Below are 23,651 nucleotides of genomic sequence, written 5' to 3' on the forward strand. Positions count from 1 at the left end.
TGGACGGAACAAGTATGGGAGGGAAAGTAAAGAGTTCAGCTTTAGCACGTTAAATAAAAATGGCTGTCAGCTCTCCGGGGGAGATGGTGAGTAGATGATGGGAATACAGGAGCCTCTGTCGGTATAGACAGCACAGAAGCCATGAGACTGGATGAGATGACCAGAGAGCAGGTTTTGGTCAGGAAGGGAAAAGGTGCCAGGATTGAGCCCTGGGCACTCATTGTATATGAGTCGGGAGGTGAAGCAGAATTAGAAGAGGAGCTAAGGAGGAGTGTCCAGGGAGGTAGGACAATAGGAAAGAATGGGAAATAAATGTGGAGAAGAGATGAGGCTCTAAGGAGGAAAATGTGTCCAATCAGGTTAAACAAGACTGAGAACTGGCCATGGGATTTAGCAACCTGGAGTTCATGGATGACCTTTACAGCTGTGGTTTTGGAGGAATAAGTAGGGGGTGGTTTTGGAAGAATGAATAGGGGGTGGACTTGGAGTGGCTTTGGGAGCCAGTGGGAGGAGAGGAATTGGAGGCAGTGAGCTCTTTGGAGGGATTCCCAAGTGGCTCAGTGGGTAAAGAATCCACCTACAATGCAGGAGATATGGGTTCAATCCCTGGGTCAGGAAGATCCCCTGGAGGAGGAAATGGCAACCAGTCCAGTATTCTTGCCTGGAAAATCCCAGTAACAGAAGAGCCTGGTGGGCTCCAGTCCATGTGGTTGCAAAGAGTCGGACACGACTGAAATGACTGCGCACGCACGCACGCACACTGCTGGAAGGAAGGTACACCGGAAGGAATTGTGTCACAGCAAGAGGAGCCTAAGAAAACACGATAGTGAAACGTAATGTGGTGTCCTGGACAGGATCCTAGAACAAAAAAGGCCATTAGATGAAAACCAACTAAGGGAATCTGAATAAACTATGAAGTCAAAGTCGCTCTGTCATGTCCGACTCTTTGTGACCCCACGGACTATACAGTCCATGGAATTCTCCAGGCCAGAATACTGGAGTGGGTAGCCTTTCCTTTCTCCAGGGTATCTTCCCAACCCAGGGATCGATCCCAGGTCTCCCGCAGGCAGATTCTTTACCAGCTGAGCCCCAAGGGAAGTCCAAGAATTTTGCACTTTAGAAATAATAAATGTGTCAATACTGATTCATTAATTGTAACAAAGTTATCAGAATAAGGTAAGATATTAATAAGGCAAATTGTGCATGGCTGTATGTGGGCAGGTATATATGGGAAATTCTGTACTTTCTGCTCAGATTTTCTGTAAATATAAAATGGTTCTAAACACCAGTAATTAAAAAAACTGTACTAAAAAACTAGGAGATTCTATTTCACTGTATTTTTCATGTCTAGATGATAACGTCATTTTAGTTCACAAGATATTAATCAATGCACACTTAAGCATCATCTCTTTGATGTTTAACATAATTTTGTTTATTTTTGGCTGTGTTGTGTCTTCTTTGCTGTATGGATTTTCTCTAGCTGCAGTGAGCCAGGCTGCTCCTCCTCGAGGTGCTCGGGCCTCTCGTTGTGGTGATGCTCTCTTGTTGCAGAGCAGGGGCTCTAGGGTGTGGGGGCTTCAATAGTTGTGGCACAAGGGCTCTAGAGCAGAGGCTCAATAGTTGTGGTTCAGTTCAGTTCAGTTCAGTCTCTCAGGTGTGTCCGACTCTTTGCAACCCCATGAATCACAGCACGCCAGGCCTCCCTGTCCATCACCATCTCCCAGAGTTCACTCAAACTCACATCCATCGAGTCAGTGATGCCATCCAGCCATCTCATCCTCTGTCGTCCCCTCTTCCTCCTGCCCCCAATCCCTCCCATCATCAGAGTCTTTTCCAATGAGTCAACTCTTTGCATGAGGTGGCCAAAGTGCTGGAATTTCAGCTTTAGCATCATTCCTTCCAAAGAAATCCCAGGGCTGATCTCCTTTAGAATAGACTGGTTGGATCTCCTTGCAGTCCAAGGGACTCTCAAGAGATGGGCTTAATTGCTCTTTGGCATGTGGGATCTTCCCAGATGAGGTTTCAAACCGGTGTCTTCTGGACTGGCAGGTGGATTCTTTACCAGTGAGCCACCAGGGAAGCCCCTTCTGTTTCATTTTCATAAAAGAAAGTTCTATTTTCATTGAGCGATATTTTGAAAGGTCACAAAAAATCTCATATATCTGTAAAAGGAAGTTCAGTTCAGAAATATGCCATTATTTCAAAAGCAACAAATACTTTTAATAAAAGTTTTATTTTACTTTTTTTTTTTTTTAATTTCTGGCCATGCACAGTGGCTTGTAGGATCTTAGTTACCCAACCAGGGATTGAATCCCAGCCACTGCAGTGAAAGCACCGAGTCCTAGCCACTGGACTGCCAGAGAATTCCCTAAAAATTTAAAATCATGTATTAAAATAAAACAGAAGTGTGAAAATGGTAGCCTCTTTCCCCTTCCCCTGAATTTATTTTCTGTAAGTCATCTGACTGAGACTTTACAGTGAGTTCCTAGGAATTCTCTGTTGCCTATGCAAGTCCTCTTGATGTGTGTTTTGTTTTCCAAACAAGGAATCTTTTCCACAAATTAGTCTCTAAAATTGTTCCTTTTTTCTTAGCAACACATTGCTAAATTCTTTCCATGTTAACCATCTGAATTTACTCCGTTCCTTTAAAAAGAAGACCGTGACTTTTCAACAGCCGCCCAGCCGTCCTAGGTTCCAGCCTGGTACTTTAGCCCTGGGGGTGATAGAATTCCAGTTGAGCTATTTCAAATCCTGAAGGATGATGCTGTGAAAGTGCTGCACTCAATATGCCAGCAAATTTGGAAAACTCAGCAGTGGCCACAAGACTGGAAAAGGTCAGTTTTCATTCCAATCCCAAAGAAAGGCAATGCCAAAGAATGCTCAAACTACCGCACAATTGCACTCATCTCACACGCTAGTAAAGTAATGCTCAAAATTCTCCAAGCCAGGCTTCAGCAATACGTGAACCATGAACTTCCTGATGTTCAAGCTGGTTTTAGAAAAGGCAGAGGAACCAGAGATCAAATTGCCAACATCGGCTGGATCATGGAAAAAGCAAGAGAGTTCCAGAAAAACATCTATTTCTGCTTTATTGACTGTGCCAAAGCCTTTGACTGTGTGGATCACAATAAACTGTGGAAAATTCTTCAAGAGATGGGAATACCAGACCACCTGACCTGCCTCTTGAGAAATTTGTATGCAGGTCAGGAAGCAACAGCTAGAACTGGACATGGAACAGACTGGTTCCAAATAGGAAAAGGAGTACGGCAAGGCTGTATATTGTCACCCTGTTTATTTAACTTATATGCAGAGTACATCATGAGAAACGCTGGGCTGGAAGAAACACAAGCTGGAATCAAGATTGCCGGGAGAAATATCAATAACCTCAGATATGCAGATGACACCACCCTTATGGCAGAAAGTGAAGAGGAACTCAAAAGCCTCTTGATGAAAGTGAAAGTGGAGAGTGAACAAGTTGGCTTAAAGCGCAACATTGAGAAAATGAAGATCATGGCATCCGGTCCCATCACTTCATGGGAAATAGACGGGGAAACAGTGGAAACAGTGTCAGACTTTATTTTTCTGGGCTCCAAAATCACTACAGATGGTGACTGCAGCCATGAAATTAAAGGACGCTTACTCTTGGAAGGAAAGTTATGACCAACCTAGATAGCATATTCAAAAGCAGAGACATTACTTTGCCAACAAAGGTTCGTCTAGTCAAGGCTATGGTTTTTCCTGTGGTCATATATGGATGAGAGAGTTGGACTGTGAAGAAGGCTGAGCGCCAAAGAATTGATGCTTTTGAACTGTGGTGTTGGAGAAGACTCTTGAGAGTCCCTTGGACTGCAAGGAGATCCAACCAGTCCATTCTGAAGGAGATCAGCCCTGGGATTTCTTTGGAAGGAATGATGCTAAAGCTGAAACTCCAGTACTTTGGCCACCTCATGCGAACAGTTGACTCATTGGAAAAGACTCTGATGCTGGGAGGGATTGGGGGCAAGAGAGGAGAAGGGGACGACAGAGGATGAGATGGCTGGATGGCATCACTGACTCGATGGACATGAGTCTGAGTGAACTTCGGGAGTTGGTGATGGACAGGGAGGCCTGGCGTGCTGCGGTTCATGGGGTCGCAAAGAGTCGGACACGACTAAGCGACTGATCTGATCTGATCTGCGGTTCGCAAACATGCTGTGCTTGCGCTTCCGGCCCGCTCGCCCACTCCAAGCACTCAGTGCAGTCGAGGCGCCCACGGTTCGTGAGAAACGTCGGGCACTCTCCCACGAGTGAAGGGGAAAGATGAACTGGATGCAGAACAGATCTGAGCAGGACGATGACTAGCCAGGGGCATTGATGCGCGCTGGTACCCAGGGACGCGAAGACAAGAAGCAGCGACCTTCAGGGAGTAAGTGAATTTTTCCGGTCTCCTCCGCCAGGGGGCGGCCGAGCGCCAAGACCCCAGTACTGCGCCTGCGCCTCGCGCCTCTACGCATGCGTGGCGCGGCCCAGCGTCCACTGGAGCTTAGAAGATGGCGGCTTCCGCTGTTTGCCGGGCAGCTGGCGCCGGGACGCGAGTGCTGCTACGCACCCGCCGCTCGGTGAGGTGGCAACGAGAGCGCAGAGCTGTGGGAAGCGGGGCTTCGGAACGCGGACCGGGAGCGGGCTGTTAGTGCCCGTGGAGAATGGGGAGGTCGCGGGGTCAGGGCCGTGGGAAGGTCACGGCCCAGGGCGCGAACGGGAGTCTCGTAGACCGCCTGAGCACGGGGACGGGGATCCCACACTGCAGGCCTGCAAGCTGAGGCGTGACCCCCTACTCTAGTCCTCAGTCCCGGTCGCCTTTTTCCAACAGCCGGCCCTGCTGAGGTCGTCTGACTTGAGGGGCACCGCCACCTACGCCCAGGCTCTCCAGAGCGTGCCAGAGACGCAGGTCAGCCAGCTGGACAACGGGCTGCGAGTGGCCTCGGAGCAGTCTTCCCAGCCTACCTGCACGGTGAGCGGAGTCCGCTGTCAGGAGGGCGCCTCCATGTTGGGCACGGCCTCCTTTCCCAGGTCGGGGTGTGACCTTGGGCTCTATGGTTTGGGTCAGACTCTCCTCAGTCACCCTGAGGATTGACCCTCCTACTCCAGTCGCGATTCTAACCATGCCTTGACTTCGTGGAGGCAGTTCTCACTAAACCAACACTCATTTAGCATGTGATGCCTGCCAATCAGGAGGCCAACCCCCTTTTCAGCTTTTTCTTTAGCAGCCCATGGGATTCAGAGACTTAGATGACTGCCAGCCTCATGGCCCAAACTTGTAATCCCTTGGCTAGATTGGAAATGTATTGCAAAAGAAAACCACGTGAAAATTCCAGTTAAATGGATAATTTTCCTGAAGATTGGCTCAAAGATAGATATCTTGGTTAGGTAAACAGGAGAGAAGATTCTCAAGAGGCGATCTCTCTCTCTCTCATTCCACCCCCACCCCCTCTCCAAGTGGTTTGATTGGTAAATTCTTTGAGTTTTCCAGGAATAATGTCCTGTGATGCAAGTTGTGACTGAACACCGCAAAAAGTGATGGGTAGCTTTCTTCCTACATGACACCTGTATAAGCTGACACACAGCCTGTTAAGAAAACTTGACCGAGAATGCTGTATTTCATGGACACTAAGATGCCCAGGGCTTCCCAGGTGGCTCAGTGGCAAAAGAACCCACCTGCTAATACAGGAGACACAAGAGAAATGGGTTTGATCCCTGGGTCGGGAAGATCCCTTGGAGAAGGAAATGGCAACACACTGTGGAATTCTTGCCTGGGACATCCCATGGCAGAGGAGCCTGGCAGGCTACAGTCCATGGGGTCACAAAGAGTCGGATGCGACTTAGCGACTGAGAGCAAAAATGAAACAAAAGATGCCCTTGATCTTAAGGAGCACCACTGTGCTCAATTGCCAGAGAAAGAATGCTGCCAGTTGTAGTCAAGGAATACTATGGATTACAAAATGCATCTGTTGAAGGTGTTAGATGGGTAGTAGATGATGTTCATGTAAGAATTTATGGTATATAGGACATACATGAACGTCTCTTAGTAAAGCAGATGTGAGCATTTTAAATCAGCTACGATACAAATAGTAGAAGATTAGATCTGTGTTACCATGGGGGTGAGTAGTGTGATGTGCATTTCACAGCACACAAGGAAGCTATTACAATTATAAGAATCTCTCATTGGGTGCCAAGGTGCGTTGGCAGTGTTAGGTGTCCAGGTCTGATTAAAAAGATTTTTTAAGTATGAATGAGCCTCCTCCTTTAATGGCGAAAGAACGCAATCTCCAGGACAAAAAGACAGGGTGTAATTTTTAGGAAGGAGAAAAAAAGTTGTTTGCAAGTGATTAGTAGTTTGCCGAGAAGAAACAAAGAATCAACTGAAAAGTGAGACTGAATTTAAGAATTTTCTGCAGTGATGGGACAGGTGAATGTGCAGTTAGAAGCTTTCCTGGGAGTCTCGTCACCAGCAGAAACCAGAGCAGGGATTAGAGGTGATGCAGTGTGACTAGTCAGTCAGCTGGCACCCGAGCGTCCGACCTCGGGGCCTTCTGAGAACGTCTTCCCCACCTGGAACCGTGAGCCCCTGTCTGGGGCTTGTTCTGGATCCTGCAGGGTCAGGTGTGAGTGGGGGCTGGTGTCTGTTTCTTTATTACCTTTTTTGGTGATTTCTTGTCCAGGTGGGGGTATGGATTGATGCTGGCAGCCGTTACGAGACTGAGAAGAACAACGGGGCTGGCTACTTTGTGGAGCATCTGGCTTTCAAGGTGAGGCTCCTAAAGTCCTGCATCTCCCCTGTACTGAGGGCTTCCTGCTGTCCCTCCTGAGTATGCTGGTCAGAAAAGTTAGCCTCCTCACTTAGGACTGTTAGCAAGGGGGCAGAGGGAAGCGATCTCTGTCTGGCTTTCCTGGGAGACGCCACGTGGGCCAGGCCTCTCCTGAGTGAGTGCCTACCTGGTAAACCCCTGCACAAGGTCCCCAGAGCCAGAAAAACCCCAAGGAGCATGGGAGCCCTGCTCTTCACCAGAAGCCAGGCCTGTGTTGTTTGTCTGCACGGACGTAGAATTGCGGATGTACACATGCATTGTAACAAGTCCAGCAACTTAGTTTTTGTAAAATGCTGTGTATCTCTGACTTGTAAAATCGAGTAGGAGCTTTCATGAGGATGAGAACAACCCCTTAGCCATCCTGTGTTTGCATGGAGTAAACAATGAGTTTCTAAACGAATGAAAAAAATAGAGACGATACAGGGTTGGTGAGGGTGTGGAGCAGGAATGGGCAGCTAGCCAGCTCCAGCGTCACAGATGTGTGTGTCAGTCTCAGCACGTGGGTGTGTGTCATTGGACAGCAGTTCTCACACACACACACGCAGGACGAAGGCTGAGCCCCACAGAGGCCCCTGGCACACACACACAGTCATACATGGTGTGAGGGAGAGTGGGGAGCAGCGTCGCCTGAGCACAGTGTGAGTCCACCTGACCACGGCTGTCAGTAAGCGTGGGCTGGTGAGGTCAGGCTGCCGTGGGCGCTCTGCAGTCACATGCGCTCCCCCGAGCTGTCCCCCCTCTTGGTGTGGGGGTGCTGGATTTCTGGTAACACTTTTGGGCATGCCCTTCTTCCCTGGCCCCTGGATGTCTCCATTCTGTCGGGCCACGGTGCTGTGGCCTTGAGGAGCTTAAGGCCTACTGAGCACTTGGTGGCCCCAGACTCTGGGCCCTGCACCCCAGAGTCTTTGCTGAGGGCGCTACCTGTGGACCAGTGGTCCTGCTGGGACTTCAGCCTATGAGGATGCAGGATCTTGGGCTCCCATGTGGCTGGTTCCAGGGAACAAAGAATCGGCCTGGCAATGCCTTGGAGAAGGAGGTGGAGAGCATGGGGGCCCATCTTAATGCCTACAGCACCCGGGAGCACACGGCTTACTACATTAAGGCGTTATCAAAGGACCTTGCCAAAAGGTAAGCCTGGAGGGCAGGGCTGGCATGCGGTAGGACTCCCCGGGTGCAGAGGACAGGCGCTCAGGAGCCCCTGGCCTGACTGAAGAATGGGGTGACCCTTAGAGAAGAGCCTTGACACCAAGGGGGTCAGGCCTGGGGGGTTTATGCTGTTACTGTCTCCACACCTGTCCTCCTTGCACCCAGCTGTAGAGCTCCTGGCCGACATCGTGCAGAACTGCAGCCTCGAGGACTCCCAGATTGAGAAGGAGCGGGACGTGATCCTGCAGGAGCTGCAGGAGAATGACACATCCATGCGGGACGTGGTCTTCAACTACCTGCATGCCACGGCCTTCCAGGGCACACCTCTAGCCCAGTCCGTGGAGGGGCCCAGTGAGAATGTCAGGTGCGAGCTGGCTGGTCCAGGGGGCAGGTTGTCCCCTTATTGGGGCCTGAGCAGGCCACAGCCGCAGGAGTTTGCATTTACTTGGCCAAGTGCCTGTGCTGTTTATTTTCTTAATTCACACAACTGGAGACATTTTCTGTGTTGCCACATGTTCCCCAGGAGTCTTTGAATGTTTGTGTGGTCCCCACTCAAATTGTGGGCTTTGTTTCCATGTGTGTGTCTTACGGGTGCTCTGGGGAGGTCCCTCCACGTGGCTGCTTGTCCTCTGGTAGGAGGAGCCCTGCCGCTGCCCCTGAAGCCCCCATGTCAGCCCACACCCTCCTTGGAGGGGACTCCAAGCCTATCCTGAAGTTGGACGTGAGAGGCCCCAGTGAGGGCTGCCCTCTTGGCCCCAGAGTGGCAAGTGCCAGAGATGGGGCAAGGATCCGGTGAAGCTGAGTCTCCTTGTCTGTCTCCTCCGCCCCATTTTGTGTGACCCGCATCACTGCGGTCTGGGAGCAGTGTTGACCCCTTGGCGGTGTGTCTTGCAGGAAGCTGTCGCGGGCAGACCTGACCGAGTACCTCAGCCGGCATTACAAGGCCCCCCGAATGGTGTTAGCAGCAGCTGGAGGTGAGCAGTGGGCTGGTTGAAGCCCTGTGGTAATGGGGGGGTGGGCTGGGCTGGGCTGCAACCTTGATTAGCAGGGCCAGGTCTCCTGGTTCTGACTGTGGGGGATCTTCCATTCCTGTGGACCCTGTTCCCTCCCTGTCCTGTCCTTGAGGGGCGTGACCTCGGTCCTGTGCTCTCTGAGGTGGGGTGGGATTCTGCTGGGCCACCTGGGGCTGCTGCTCGCGTTTCATGCACGCCTCAGTTGGCCTGCTGACCTCTGCAGGCCTCAGGACTTTCTCAGCCTCACCTGGTCCTTGGAGACGAAGGTTGAGGCTGGGGGAGATTCAGGCCTCCAGCCTGTTCCTCTTGGCCTATGTGGGAAACCGGACGTCGAATGGTAGATGGAAAGTGCCCCGAAAGGAAGGCACGGTGTGGTCAGGGGATTTTTGTGGGGGACTCAGAGGTTAGGGTGGAGAAGGCAGTGGCACCCTACTCAAGTACTCTTGCCTGGAAAATCCCATGGATGGAGGAGTCTGGTAGGCTACAGTCCATGGGGTCGCTAAGAGTTGGACACGACTGAGCGACTTCACTTTCACTTTTCACTTCCATGCATTGGAGAAGGAAATGGCCACCTACTCCAGTGTTCTTGCGTGTAGAATCCCAGGGACGGGGGAGCCGGTGGGCTGCCATCTGTGGGGTCGCACAGAGTTGGACACGACTGAAAGCAGCAGCAGAGGTTAGGGAGGTGCTTTTGAAGTACTTGTCATTTGAACAGAGAGCTGAAGAGTGGTGGGATTTAGTTACATGGGGAGCGGGGGGTCTGCACGGAGGGGCAGAGTGGTGTCACGGGCTCTGTGATTGGAGGCTTGCTCTGCTGCCATGTGGGCTTCCCTGGTGGCTCCGCTGTAATGAATCCACCTGCCAGTGCAGGAGACGCAGGTTTGATCCTTGGGTCAAGAAGATCCCCTGGAGAAGGAAATGCAGCCCACCCCAGTATTCGTGCCTGAAAAAATCCCATGGACACAGAAGCCTGGTGGGCTACAGTCCATGGAGTCGCAGAGTTGGACACAACTTAGCAACTGAACAACAGCAGCTGCTGCCATGTCGGGGCCAGAGCGGAAGCAGGTGGATGCAGGGAGGGCTTGTGGCAGGTGCCTGGTGGGAGGCGGCAGGAGGAAGAGAAGCGGATGAACTCGAAACGGGTTTGTAGATGGAAGCCTGATAGACATCTAGCCAGGAGGGGACAGGAGCGGGTCAGGGATGCCGCCCCAACTTACGGCAGCTGGCTGGACGGGAGAGACTGATAGGAGGAGCTCGGCTGGTGACCTTGGGGCTAGTGAACCAAGAGCAGTTTGAGCTCCTGACACATCAGACCTGCAGGATCTGAGGTCAAGGAAGGAAAGAATAAAAGGCAGAGGCACCTGGCGGCCTGTACCTGGGGGCGCTGCTTCCTACCACAGCACCCACTGGTCGAGGGGCTGGGGCAGCGGAAGCCGCTGGTGGAGGGGAGGTCCAGCAAGGGCATGAGACGTGAGTTTGTGACATTGCTGCTCCATGTCCCTGGCACAGGGGGCCCCAGAGCTAGTCACAGCCCCGCGTGGCGCTTCTTTGTGCCCTCTCACCTGCCAGCCCTACAGAATCTGCTTGAGGAAGGGCTGGAGGGGCGAGGCAGGACGGGTGGCCTCACGCCCAGGGCACCAGTCTTGTGTGTGGTGCTGGTGAGAGTGCGTCACGTGCTTCAGCCCGGCGTGTGCTGCTTCCTCATGGCCGAGGTGGTGGGAGCTGTTGGGCCCTGGGGGTCTGCCCTGCCTGCCGCCGAGCTGGAGTGAGTCTGTGGAGGCTCCTCTTCCCTCACCTGGTCCTGATGTCCTGTCTTGGGGGTTCTCCCATCGAGGCAGGACATGGGGTCCTGCGCCTCTGTGTGGCGTCTCAGGCCCGGCTGACCGATAAGCACGCTGTCCATCTCGGCAGGGCTGGAGCACCGGCAGCTGCTCGACCTTGCCCAGAAGCACTTCAGCGGGCTCTCCGGGACATACGACGAGGACGCTGTGCCTACCCTCAGTCCGTGCCGCTTCACTGGCAGTCAGGTGGGTGGGGGTGGGTGGGGGTGGCACTCCCGCGGGCCTGGCTCTTTCACGACTCCGGAGGTGCCTCGGAAGTTGGGCCGGGGTCCCGCGCCTGCTGCCTCCCAGGCACACGTGGTGACGCTCGCATGCACATGCCCCCAGCCACACTTGGCACCTTTGCTGTCGCCAGGGCGGTCTGGCTGTTCCTCAGCTTTGCCACGTCCCGTTTCAGATCTGCCACCGTGAGGACGGCCTGCCTCTGGCCCACGTGGCCATCGCAGTGGAGGGGCCTGGCTGGGCCCACCCGGACAACGTGGCCCTCCAGGTGGCCAACGCCATCATTGGCCACTACGACTGCACCTACGGTGGCGGAGCGGTGAGTGGGCCAGGCGGGGACCTCGGTTCAGGGGAGAGGCGCAGCTGGGCGGCGGGCGGGGACCTCAGTTCAGGGGAGAGGCGCAGCTGGGCGGCAGGCGCTCATCCTGCGGGGTTCGGGGGCAGGTGGCAGAGAGGAGGGCAGGTGCTGACCACCCTGGCCCCTGGTAGCACCTGTCCAGCCCACTGGCTTCCATTGCTGCGACCAACAAGCTGTGCCAGAGTTTCCAGACCTTCAACATCTGCTACGCAGACACCGGGCTGCTGGGCGCACACTTCGTCTGCGACCACATGAGCATCGACGACATGATGTTCGTCCTGCAGGGCCAGTGGTGAGTGGCGGCCGCTGTTGCTGGCCCCGGCGGGCGGGAGGCTTGGGGACCGCAGCGTCTCTCAGGATGACGCGCACCTGCCCCTGCCCTAGGATGCGCCTGTGCACCAGTGCCACAGAGAGTGAGGTGCTCCGGGGCAAAAACCTCCTCCGAAACGCCTTGGTGTCTCATCTGGATGGTGAGTCCTGCAGCCCTGTGGCGAGGGGTGGGGTGCGTACGGGCAGTGACAGTCCCAGCTCGACCAGTGCTCCTGACCAAGACCGGCAAGGATGACGTTGGCGGTCACATCGTGTCCCACCACTGCCCCTTCCCCAGGGGCCTGGGGTTTCAGGGACCCCTTGTGGGTGGGCCTGAGAAGCCCATGGGTACAGGTCAGGTTGCACAGATGAAGATTGTGGTCTAGGATCAGGCCGAGTCAGCACAGAACCCTGGAGGTTCGGTGCGGGCCTGTGAGCTTCCCTCCCCCTCGTAGGCACCACTCCCGTGTGTGAGGACATCGGACGCAGTCTCCTGACGTACGGCCGCCGCATCCCCCTGGCCGAGTGGGAAAGCCGGATTGCGGTAACAGGGCCCTGGGGGGAGAGGGCTTTGGGAGTCTTGAGCTGGCTGACTTGCAGAGGGTGGGGCGTTGAGGCAGACTGCTCCTGTGGGCGCCCCAGGGTGTAACCGGGGGGCAGGGCAGAGGCGTGGGTGGCTGTGGGGTGCCTGGGGCCCGTGGAAGCCTGTGGCCGGGGAGCCCTGCCGCTGTTCCCCTTTCGGGTGCGGGGTCAGCCCCTCGGTGCGTGGGGCGGTCTTGGTCGCTGGATGCTGTTGACTGGTCCCCAGGGGCCTTGCCACTCATTGTGCCCTCTGCGTCATCCTGTAGGAGGTGGACGCCAGGGTGGTGCGTGAGGTCTGCTCCAAGTACTTCTACGACCAGTGCCCGGCAGTGGCTGGATTTGGTGAGTAGCCGCTCTCTGGCCGCCTCCTCAGGCTGCTGTCTGGGCCTCCCATCTGCCTCTGCTTTCCCCCTTCCCCCAACTTTCATTGGGAGCAGCAAGTTGGGGCCCCCAAGAGGCTCTGCCCAACTGCCTGGCTGCCAGGGAGTTCTTGCTCAGAAAACCTGTCCTGGCAGCTCCCTGACTCCCTGCCAAGGTGCCTCCATCAATACCCCACACCCGCCAGGTAACGGACACCTCCGCATGTGGGGTGGGGCTCCAGAGGCCAGAGCGTGAAGGGGCAGGCTCAGCACCCCCTGGAGGAATGTTCTTTACCCTCTTTCCACTAAAGCCTGCCTTGTGCTGCTCTGGGCAGCTCTGAATGGGGCGCGGCGCGGGGCCAGGTGTCCCTGTACCACACAGGTGCCCCACCCTGACGCCCCACCCTCTCCCCACAGGCCCCATTGAACAGCTTCCAGATTATAACCGGATCCGTAGTGGCATGTTCTGGCTGCGCTTCTAGGCAGGAAGCCTGTGCAGGCGAGGGCGGGGCTGGGGTTCGAGGTTCCCCCCCCACAAACACACCACCTCGGTCCTTCAGACCTGTGCAGCTGCTGACTCACCAACCAATAAAGTCTTGCATTGAGAACTGCGTTGTCCCTCTCTCGTCCTTGGCGTGGAGTCCCCGGGCCATGGTGGGGGAGCAGGGACTTCCCTCGGGTCTGCGTGTCCTGGACGCTCTGCCTTCCCACAGGCTGATGTGTCCTTAGTCAGGGGCGAGCGTGGGGGGCTGTAGCCTGGAGGCCGGAAGCCTTTGATGCCTGCGGGGAGCTGAGGCCAGCTGTTTGCAGTTAGCCACATGGGGGATGCTCCTCACCAGCCTGTCCTAGGAGAGGGGTGTGGGGGACCATGGGAACTGCAGACCCAGCCTTTACCCTGCTAGGGCTCCCAGCCTAGGGATTGAGGTGGGAAGCCCCTTGCTGTGGGTCCTGGGGGTCACCCTCTGGGGGACCCTGGACCCCCCCAGACCAGGAGAGCCCAAGAAATGTCCTCGAGGAAGCCGCCTCTGTGTGTTTACTCTGGATTCTGGGAGGAGGATAGCCCGAGGCAGAGTGTTCCCATTTGGCTTCTCACTGCTGCCTGGACAGGCAAGGCAAGAATCCTTTGCCTCGATTTGCCGCTGACTCAGGCTCTAAGAATATCCCTGAGCTCAGTGGGGCCTGAGCCCCCTCCCTCGACGCGCTCTGTCCCAGGCAAGTCCTGAGCTGCTGGCCTGGCAGTCCCCTCCCCGTCTGCTGAGGACCTGCTGGAGCTCACAGCTGTCTAGTCCCCTTGCCACCTCTGGGCTCCGGTCCCCAAGGCAGGAGGGCAGATAGGCCCTCTTCCTGTCCCCCCACCCTTCCAGTCAGGGTTCCTGGGAGCCCACTGTGGGGTGGATGGAAGTATGGGCCAGTTTGCCTGTGAGGGAGGTGGTGCTGCCAGTGGTGGACAGGGTTCTGGGACGAAGTCTGCTGAGAAGGCGGCTATTCAGAAGTGTCCAGAGCACCCACAGTTCACTCCCACCGCCCCGGTTTCCTCTCCCTTACCCTGTGTGTTGCCATGGCTGCCTGCTGTCCCACGTTTGAGCCCCGGGAGGATGGGCCTTGGTTTGTCTGCTAAGCCCAGGCCTGGTCCTCAAAGGCCACAGGTGCGCTGGACACAGCAGGCAAGCTCCCTAGGGTGACGTGGTCCTAGTGGGCCTTGCAGACCTAGCCAGGGAGTTTGATCTCTCCTCCGGAGCCGTACTGAGGGAGATGTATTGAGGGTTACTGGGAAGAGGAGTGACTTGCTCAGCTGACAGCCTGGGGACTCAGGAGCATTTCAGTGTGGTCCCGGTGAGCCAGCACTGTGGCAGCTCTAGTAAGAAAGGGCCTGGGCTGTGGGGGGCACAGGCTAGACAGCATCCCCAGCAGGGCTGGGGTACCACAGAGGACGGGTGGGTTGGAGGAAGATGACCTGCCCAGCTTTGGCTGCCGTTCTGAGGAATTTGGAAGTGTCTTAAGACAGTGGGATGTGTGGGGTGAAACCCCCCAAAAGAGGCCCCAGATGGAGACATACGGTGCAGAGACTGAAGTAGAGAAGGAAATGTCCAGGGGAGTGTAGGAGGGAGAAAAAGACCTCTAGGGCCCCACTGCCCAGATGGAGGGAGCTGGTTTCTGGGGCTGGGCCCTAGGCTGTGTGCCTGCCAGGAGGCTGGAGCCAGGGGCCTCAGAGGGCCACACCCCTGCTCGTGAGCTTCCCGGGAGCACCAGACAGGCACGCGTCTGCAACCTACCTTCCACCAACAACCTCTCCTCCCAGCCTTTGAGTGACCCCCCTCACAGCAGGCTGCCCTTCCTTTTGGGGGGTCACTCATGGTTCTGATAAGATGGACACCTGTTCACCTGTTCCTCCAATCTCCCCTAAAGGCCAGACCCAAATGTGTGTGTGTCTACACTGTGTACCAGCCCTGCTCTGCACAGCCACCCTTCCGTGCGAGAAGGGGTAAGGGTCTTGAGGCGGGGCTGCCTCTGTAATGAGAGCCTGTCTGGTTCTCTGCAGCCCTCACCTATAGGACCTATGGGACGGAGGACTTGGTGATCCTTGGATGTGGCTGAGAAGATCTTCACCTTGGGAAAAGGTTCTGCGCCCTACGGGTCACAGTGCTGTACCCATGATAATTTGGGGCTGTCCCTGTAGCCTGCTGAATAACAGGAAGACCAGCAATGCGGATGGGCCTCACCACGGCCAGCTCTGGCCACACCAGAGACCCTCAAGCCCTAGAGGAGGTCAAAGCAGACAGGTTCAATAGACGTGCCGTCCCCATCTCTTCCCCATTAGTCCGTGGAGCCCTAGGAGAGGTTGGCGGGGTGGGCCAGGCATGTTGGAAGGGGCACAATGGCAGCGGTGAGTATAGGAGTGGTCTCCAGGCTTCCCAGAATTACTCAGGAGTAGCAGAAAAAAAATAACAGGGCCTGCTTTTGGGAGTGACTCTCTGCCTCGGTAACACCCCCTATAATGAACACATGCATATACAAAGAGGGTCTCTGGCCTGCAGATGTGTTAGGGGACTGTCCATGATCACAGAACCTGCAGGAGACAGATGGGAAGTCAGCCTGGTAAAGGGGAGAGGAGCGGGGTGAAGGTAGTTATGAAGGTGGACACTACAAGTGGAGCAAGAAAGAGAGGGGGGGACCAAAATGACCTCTGGGCCTGGCGGAAGCGATGGGTGGACGGGGGTCTCAGAATGTGTGGTAGGGGGCCTGGCTGGAGCAGGTCAGGCCCACCAGTGGGGGTGGAGGCAGGAGGGAATGGATTCCTGAGAGAGGAGCTGTCGCTGTGGGTGGGCCGCCCTCCACACGTGGTAGCCCCTCCCTGCAGCACAGCTGGATGGCATCTGCCTGGGCATAGCGGGGGATGCGGATGCAGGACACCGGGATGGCCACGTCTGCACGAGCACGACCCAGATTCTCTCCTGGCTCCCCCTCCACAGTGGGGGCGGACGTGACGTGTCCAGTGGTGCCCACCGTGCAGACAGCGGTGCCTCGGGTCCCCTGGGGTGAGCCTGAGTCCCTCGTTTGCTGTTGAGGAGATGGGGTGGGAAACAGGAGACCCACCAGACAGGGAAGGCTGAATCAGAGCAGAGGCCGGCGGGACTCATGGCCTGAGGGCTGTCTGGGTGCCCCTGTAGGGGGGCGGTGAGTCATCTCCAGCTGCAGCTCCCCCCACCCCACCCCACCCCACCCCAACATCCTGCTGCGTCTTGGGTCCCCAGGAACCTCTCTGGAGTCGGGTCTCCAGTAGTCACTTCTAGTCTGTTTGACTTAAAGCAGCCAAGATTCCTGACCCTACACAGGGTGGAGGGGGCTCCCTCAACCTCTCTCTTGTAGAGAACCTCCCAGGGGAATCCCAAAAGCCACCAGTGGTGGGGGGCTTTGCCCTTAAATGGAGCCTGATCGTCGGTCACGGGGAGGGGTAGCAGAGGCGGCGACCTCTGGGACGATGTGTTGGGGCGGGCCGCCTGGGTCCCCGCCCGCCGCTCCGCCCCCTTGGGATCAGGGACTTTTCTCTGCTGTGGCGGCGGGACTGCGGCGCGTCTGGCGACGGGAGCCTCGGACCAGCAAGCAAGACCGGGACTGAGGGTAGGAGAGCGCCAGGCTCGGACCCGCCGAGGCCGAGGGACAGAGGCGGGAGTCCTGGCTGCCCGTCTCCCTCACGGAAGATGAGGCTGCGGCTCCTGGTGGCTGCGCTCTGCGCCGGGATCCTGGCAGGGGCTCCCCGAGTGTGGGCCCAGCCCAGGGAGAGAGGTGGGTACGGCAGGGAAGGACCCCATCCAGGGCACTGCACCTTGTCACCCGGCTCCACTCGGCCTTCATCCTAGAGCCCGCTTCCCACCCGCTGCAACTCCGCGGGCATTTCTCCTAACTCTCCCCCGGACTCCCCAAACCCTCCGCGATCCACGCTGCGTCTCCCCAACTGCATCCAGATGTCCGTGGGTCCCCTACCCCTATGACAGTCTGCGCTGGTCCCCAGAGGCCAACCTCAGTCCCTGATTCACCCCCACACCAGCGACTCTGCCTCCCCACCAATCCTCCGCGGGAGAGTCCGCTCCGGGCTCCACCTCTGCTCCCTCCACCGCTCCCAGGCCCAAGCCAGCCTGGGCCGGTTTGCACAGTGGATGAGGCCCACCCGCCCCCTCCCCAGCCCCAGGGGACCACTGTGAGGGGAGAGGGTAGGTGGGCTCCAGGAAGAAACCCTGATGACTCTTGCCGGCCACAGTGAGCTGCACGCGCCTCTACGCCGCTGACATCGTGTTCCTCCTTGACGGCTCCTCGTCCATCGGCCGAAGCAACTTCCGCGAAGTGCGGGGTTTCCTTGAGGGGCTGGTGCTGCCCTTCTCCGGGGCAGCTGGGGCACAGGGTGTGCGCTTCGCGGCCGTGCAGTACAGCGACGACCCACGGTCAGTGGACCCCCACAACTGGACCCACGAGGAATCTTCCCCCAGTCAGAAGCAGAGAGCTCCAAGCCCCTGGGTCAGGTTTTAGGGAATCCAGGGGGTCCCCTCCTTCCACCGTCCAAGGCATCCTTTTAAGAAGCAGGGATCTCCCAGGTGGAGCCCTGACACCTGAGACCCGGCTACCCACTGGCTCCTGCCAAAGTCAGGGGCTCTGTTTTCTGATCTGGAGATGGAGAGCCTGTGGGGGAGGCCAGGGGCTTGAGATGGCCTGGGTCTGCTGGATTCCCCATGTTCTAGCCTCCTGATGCCCGTCAGCCTCTCATTCAGCAGAGGGCCTCCCTGTCTGGCCAGTGTCCACCTCCGTACAACAGGGCCCTTCCTCCTACCATTATTTAATTAAACAGACATCCCGGCCCCTGAGCCTGGGAGCCCCACTGGGGCCAGGCCTGCTCAAGCCCAGCCCCAGGCAGGACACAGAGAGGCACCTAATCACTTTGTTGGCTTGGGAGCTTCAGGGATGGAGGGAATCACAGAATCAGAGAACGGAGAGGACCCTCAAGGGGGCCTGATAACTCACCACCCTCACCCTAGAGACCTCTGAGAGGCCAAGGCCAGCACAGGTTCTTGTCCCTAGCCTGCTGCCACCTGCCTCCCCACAGGACAGAATTTGACCTGGATGCACTTGGCTCAGGCGGAGATGTGATCCGTGCCATCCGAGAGCTCAGCTACAAGGGGGGCAACACGCGCACAGGGGCCGCGATTCTCCACGTGGCTGACCGCGTCTTCCTGCCCCAGCTGGCCCGACCTGGTGTCCCCAAGGTGATCTCTCACCCTGCCCTGCCTTCCAGGGTGACCCCATGTGAAGGGTCTGAGGCAGTCCTGACTTGCCCCTGCCCTGCCCCAGGTCTGTATCCTCATCACAGACGGGAAGTCCCAGGACATGGTGGACACAGCTGCCCAGAGGTTGAAGGGGCAGGGAGTCAAGCTGTTTGCTGTGGGTGAGCACCATGCTGGGGTGACGGGTCAGCTGGGGCAGGGGCAAGTCAGAGGGCATGTGGGCAGCTGAGCCCTGACTGGGCGTCACCTCAGGCATCAAGAATGCCGACCCCGAGGAGCTGAAGCGAATTGCCTCACAGCCGACTAGCGATTTCTTCTTCTTCGTCAATGACTTCAGCATCTTGAGGACGCTCCTGCCTCTGGTTTCCCGGAGGGTGTGCACAACTGCGGGTGGTGTGCCCGTGACCCTGCCCCGTGAGTTCCCGCTCACTCTGGGTACCCTGACCTGAACCCCGGCCCAAACCCCAACGTGGCCATGCCAATTCCATCCCGTGTGCTCCTAACCTTTGACCCTGGTGCTGACCCTGCACCCTTAGTGCTGACCCCTGATTCTCTTGCCTGGTTGCCTGACTGCCCCCTTCCCCAGCCGACGACTCGACCTCTGGTCCACGAGACCTGCTGCTTGAGCCAGGCAGTCAGTCCTTGAGAGTCCAGTGGACAGCGGCCAGTGGCCCCGTGACTGGCTACAAGGTCCAGTACGCACCCCTGACAGGGCTGGGACAGCCATTGCCAAGCGAGCTGCGGGAGGTAAGGTTGTCGGCAGTGGGAGGTGGAGGGCTGGGGCTTAGCTGGGCAAGATGGAGTGACCTCTGATCCTGGGCATCACAGGTGAGCGTCCCAGCTGGTGAGACCAGCGTGCAGCTGCAGGGTCTCCGGCCACTGACTGAGTACCAAGTGACGGTGGTCGCCCTCTACGCCAACAGCATCGGGGAGGCCGTGAGCGGGACCGCTAGGACCAGTGAGCAGTTTTACTAACCTCTGACCTCACTCGCCCAATCACCCACCCCTGTAACCCTTCTCTGCTCTGGACTCACTAATCCCCAATGGGACCTTCCCCTAGCTGCTCTGGAGGGGCCAGAAGTGACCATCCAGAACACCACAGCCCACAGCCTCCTGGTGGCCTGGCAGAGTGTGCCAGGTGCCACTGGCTACCGGGTGACGTGGCGGGTCGTCAGGGGTGAGTGAGGTGCTGTGGGAGGAAGGGAGTCCTTGCGCCTCAGACAGAACGGTGGGGTCCTGAGTCTGCAAGACCCACTGACCCTTCTGTGCCCCCCGGGCAGGTGGGGCCACACAGCAGCAGGAGCTGGGCTCTGGGCAGGGGTCAGTGTTGCTGAGGGACCTGCAGCCTGGCACCGACTACGAGGTGACCGTGAGTGCCCTGCTTGGCCGGAGCGTGGGGCCAGCCACCTCCCTGACTGCCCGCACTGGTGAGAGGGCTGGGTGCTTCCTTCAGGCTGGGTGGGCAGGTTGGCCGGGCACAGAGGACCACTGATGTCCCACGTGGCCCCGGCAGACACGTCCGTCGAGCAGACCCTGCGTCCTATCATCCTGGGCCCCACGTCCATCCTCCTCTCCTGGAACCTGGTGCCTGAGGCCCGTGGCTACCGGCTGGAATGGCGGCGTGAGAGCGGTCCGTGCAGGAGGCCGGGGTGGGCAGGTGGGGTAGAGGCCTGGCCTCGGCTGGCCTAACCCCGTCCTCCTGCAGGCTTAGAGGTGCCACAGAAGGTGGTGCTGCCCTCTGACGTGACCCGCTACCAGTTGGATGGGCTGCAGCCAGGCACCGAGTACCGCCTCACTCTCTACACGCTGCTAGAGGGCCGTGAGGTGGCCACCCCAGCGACCGTGGTCCCCACTGGTGAGGACCCTGTGGGCACGGTCAGGTGAGCAGGGACGGGAGGAGGGATGTCCCAGGCCGCCTCTCATGCGGCGCTCTCTTGCCGGTCCAGAGCTGCCCGTGGGCCCCGTCACAGCCCTCCAGGCCACCGAGCTGCCTGGGCAGCGTGTGCGAGTGTCCTGGAGCCCAGTTCCCGGCGCCACCGAGTATCGCATCACTGTGCGCAGCGCCCAGGGTGAGGAAGACACCGCCAGACTGTGCTGACCCTGAAGTTCCAGCCCTCGGGGTCTGACTGCACTCTTACTGCATCCCTTTCCACTCCTGGGGCTCTACCGCCTCCTCCTGTCTCCTTGTCCATCCATCTCCCAAGAAGGCCCCGAAGCCACACCTGTCACAGGGCCTGTCTTACCCCTGTCCTGCCCCTGCCTAGCTCTGCACCTGGATCTGTCTCCACTCCTCACCCCACATCCCTGACCGTGGCTTTCATCTTCTCCACAACCACGAGCTCAACCCCTGCCCTTCTATAAGCTTAGCTGGGACCACTGTCCTCCCCTGCCCCCGTCCAGTACCGACCCGACATCATTATTAATGACCTGTCAGCTCACATTGCCATCCACCAACTTCTGACATCCTGCATCTTATGTCCCTGTCTGCTCCCTCCCATCACTATCGCCATTCATCACAGGCCTGTTTTTCCTGTGTCGCTGACCCTCGACTCCTTTTATCCCCTGTCCTTACATCTCACCCTTTTCTGTCCCACATCCCATCCCTCACTGACCCTTTTCGCCCTGTATCTCTGTCCATCACTGACCGCCTTTGTCCCCCGCCCCCATCCCTCACTGACCCCTGCCTGCCTGTCCTACCTTCTCTCATAGGGGTTGAGCGGAGCCTGGTGCTTCCTGGGAGTCAGACGGCCTTTGACTTGGATGACGTCCGGGCTGGGCTCAGCTACACAGTGCGGGTGTCAGCGCGAGTAGGCGGCCGGGAGGGCGCTGCCAGCATCCTCACTGTCCGCCGGGGTGAGCGTGGCACGCGAGGGCCGGGGGGACAGCTGCCTGACTCACTCTAGGGTCCTGGTTTTAATCCCTGACCTCTGTCTTTAACTCCCAGAGCCAGAACCCCCACTGGCCATCCCAGGGCTGCGGGTCATGGCATCGGACGCAACGCGAGTGAGGGTGGCCTGGGGACCAGTTCCCGGAGCCAGCGGATTTCGGATTAGCTGGAGGACAGACAATGGTCAGCGGGCGGGGGTGGGAGGGCTGTCAGTGGGGGACGATCAGGATGTGGGGGCCCAAGGGCAGGCAGGGGCCATGTGTGCCAGCACTTCCCTCTGACACTAGGTCTGGAGTCCAGCCAGACAGTTCCTTCAGACTCTACTGCCACCGACATTGTGGGGCTGAGACCTGGGACCTCCTACCAGGTGGCCGTGTCGGCGCTGCGAGGAAGAGAGGAGGGCCCTCCTGCGGTCATCGTGGCTCGAACCGGTCAGGGCCTGACCCAGCCCCCTGGCGCTCTCTCTCCAGTGCTCTGTCAGACCCCATGGCTTCCCTCTCAGACCCTTGCTTCTCCACAGAACTCCAGTCTCCCGCTTTAGATCCCCACTGCCTCCTCCCCCAGAGGCCCTGCTCCCCCCTCAGTCTCCCTTGGCTCCCCCGAAGTCCCTGCCTTCTTCAGATTCCTCTGCCTCTCTCTCAACACCCTGCTCTTCTTGCCCTCAGGTTCCCACCTCTTCACCTCTCAGACCACATTGCCTGTTTTCTGCTAGCTCTGACCCTCCTCTTAGACTTATATACTTTCTACTCCTAATACCTCCACCAGAACCCTGTTACCTTCTCTGTCAGATGCTCTGGTCTCCCAGATTCCTGTCTGCTGCCGCCTCAGATTTCCACTGTCCCTTCTGTCCGAACCCCTCTCCTTCCCCATCTGACCCACCCACTGCCTTCCGCTGTCAAATCCCTGCCTCCGGTTAGACTCCCATTGCTTTCCTCTAGTAGATAGATACCCAACACCTCCCCTATCAGACCCTCCGCTGCCTCTTCCATCAGACTCCCCCATTGCCTCTCCCCTCCAGATCCCTTGGGCCCAGTGAGATCGGTCCATGTGACTCGAGTCAGCAGCTCATCTGTCACCATCACCTGGAACCGGGTTCCTGGTGCCACAGGGTACAGGGTCTCCTGGCGCTCAGGCCGAGGTGGGAACCAGGGATTTGGGAAAGGAACAGAGGTTTTGGAGGTTGGGGTGGGGCAGGTCTGGGTGGAATGGGAGCAGGGGGTTTCTTAGGGGTCCAGGTGGGACATTGGGGGTCAGAGTCAGGATAGTCCTAGGGCTACACTCATCCTCACTCCTAGGCCCAGAGAAATCCCAGTTGGTTTCTGGGGAGGCCACGGTGGCCGAGCTGGATGGACTGGAGCCAGATACTGAGTACACCGTGCGTGTGTGGGCCCGTGTGGCTGGTGTGGACGGGACGCCTGCCTCTGCGGTTGTGAGAACTGGTAGGTGGACCCTGGCCAGCTGTTAACCACAAGTCACTGACTGGCCTGTCCTGCTGTGTATTCCTGAGTGCTCCAGCTGCCCACTCCATCACTGACCCGCTGAGGCTTCTCTCCCCACACTGACCTGCCCCATACTGACTAGCAGGCCATGCACAGTGACCTCCTGGCTGCGCCCCACTGCCCACCCCGAGGCACTGAGCTCCTCCCTCTCGGGAGCTGCCTACACTGACCTGTCACACTCACCTCACACTGAGCTTCAGATAGCCCTTCCTGCACTGAGGAAGGTCTCAATGCCTGTTCCGCCACCCACTTCTCTGCCAGCTCTCCAGTGACCCTTTTCCCTGCCTCTGCCCCCAGACCCTCGGCCCGTGGGCAGTGTGTCGAAGCTGCAGATCCATAATGCTTCCAGTGACGTTCTGCGGGTCACCTGGGTGGGGGTCCCTGGAGCCACAGCCTACAGACTGGCCTGGGGCCGGAGTGAGGGTATGGTTCCCTGATCCTGCACTTGCCCTTCCTGGCTGGGATTGCCCCCTCTGGCCTGCCGCCTCTATCTCTGACTGCTACCCTATGCTCACCTGGCCAGGTGGCCCCACAAGACAGCAGATTCTCCCAGGAAACACGGACTCCGCAGAAATACGGGGCCTCGAAGGCGGAGTCAGTTATTCAGTGAGAGTGACCGCACTCATAGGGGACCGCGAGGGCGCGCCTGTCTCCATTGTCGTCACCACCCGTAGGCAGAGCTTGGGCTGGGGCGAGCCTTGGCTTCCTCCAGGGCTTGGGGGCGGGGTTTGTGCTCGGGAATAGAAAAGGGACCAGGGATTGGTCGTCGTGAACCTGTGGGGGTGGGGTCTTCTGGGGGAGGCGGGATGCAGCCTGGAT

At 57.7% G+C, this 23,651-nt stretch overlaps 2 protein-coding genes and 1 long non-coding RNA gene across 4 annotated transcripts in view; 2 read left to right on the forward strand and 1 right to left on the reverse strand.

Moving 5' to 3' along the window:
- Nucleotides 1-4,514: 4,514 nt before the first annotated feature.
- Nucleotides 4,515-13,283, forward strand: UQCRC1 (ubiquinol-cytochrome c reductase core protein 1). The gene is given in 14 exon segments (NM_174629.3): nt 4,515-4,598; nt 4,850-4,990; nt 6,699-6,785; nt 7,843-7,964; nt 7,966-7,973; nt 8,157-8,355; nt 8,886-8,965; nt 10,916-11,031; nt 11,243-11,386; nt 11,557-11,717; nt 11,810-11,895; nt 12,190-12,278; nt 12,583-12,658; nt 13,093-13,283. Coding segments are annotated over 14 exon segments (1,443 nt in total). The 5' UTR covers nt 4,515-4,529; the 3' UTR covers nt 13,158-13,283.
- Nucleotides 13,092-23,439, reverse strand: LOC132343518 (uncharacterized). Its single transcript, XR_009492400.1, has 2 exons — nt 23,348-23,439; nt 13,092-21,715 (listed from the first exon to the last, which is right to left on the reverse strand). It is a non-coding gene; the product is annotated as an uncharacterized lncRNA (long non-coding RNA).
- The window catches only part of COL7A1 (collagen type VII alpha 1 chain), a 30,300-nt gene continuing 23,523 nt past the window's right edge, over nt 16,875-23,651 (forward strand). For both annotated transcript variants that reach the window (XM_002697051.7, XM_059880095.1), the window contains exons 1-19: nt 16,875-16,959; nt 17,432-17,612; nt 18,269-18,428; nt 18,514-18,607; nt 18,699-18,860; nt 19,033-19,193; nt 19,275-19,404; nt 19,507-19,623; nt 19,727-19,873; nt 19,960-20,076; nt 20,152-20,301; nt 20,393-20,515; nt 21,156-21,299; nt 21,391-21,516; nt 21,621-21,764; nt 22,352-22,471; nt 22,629-22,772; nt 23,130-23,255; nt 23,356-23,502. In XM_002697051.7, coding sequence (XP_002697097.2) covers nt 16,875-16,959; nt 17,432-17,612; nt 18,269-18,428; nt 18,514-18,607; nt 18,699-18,860; nt 19,033-19,193; nt 19,275-19,404; nt 19,507-19,623; nt 19,727-19,873; nt 19,960-20,076; nt 20,152-20,301; nt 20,393-20,515; nt 21,156-21,299; nt 21,391-21,516; nt 21,621-21,764; nt 22,352-22,471; nt 22,629-22,772; nt 23,130-23,255; nt 23,356-23,502 — 2,578 coding nt within the window. The remainder of the gene's footprint in view (nt 16,960-17,431; nt 17,613-18,268; nt 18,429-18,513; nt 18,608-18,698; nt 18,861-19,032; nt 19,194-19,274; nt 19,405-19,506; nt 19,624-19,726; nt 19,874-19,959; nt 20,077-20,151; nt 20,302-20,392; nt 20,516-21,155; nt 21,300-21,390; nt 21,517-21,620; nt 21,765-22,351; nt 22,472-22,628; nt 22,773-23,129; nt 23,256-23,355; nt 23,503-23,651) is intronic.

This window comes from Bos taurus, chromosome 22, assembly GCF_002263795.3.
Source record: "Bos taurus isolate L1 Dominette 01449 registration number 42190680 breed Hereford chromosome 22, ARS-UCD2.0, whole genome shotgun sequence".
NCBI lineage: Eukaryota > Metazoa > Chordata > Mammalia > Artiodactyla > Bovidae > Bos > Bos taurus.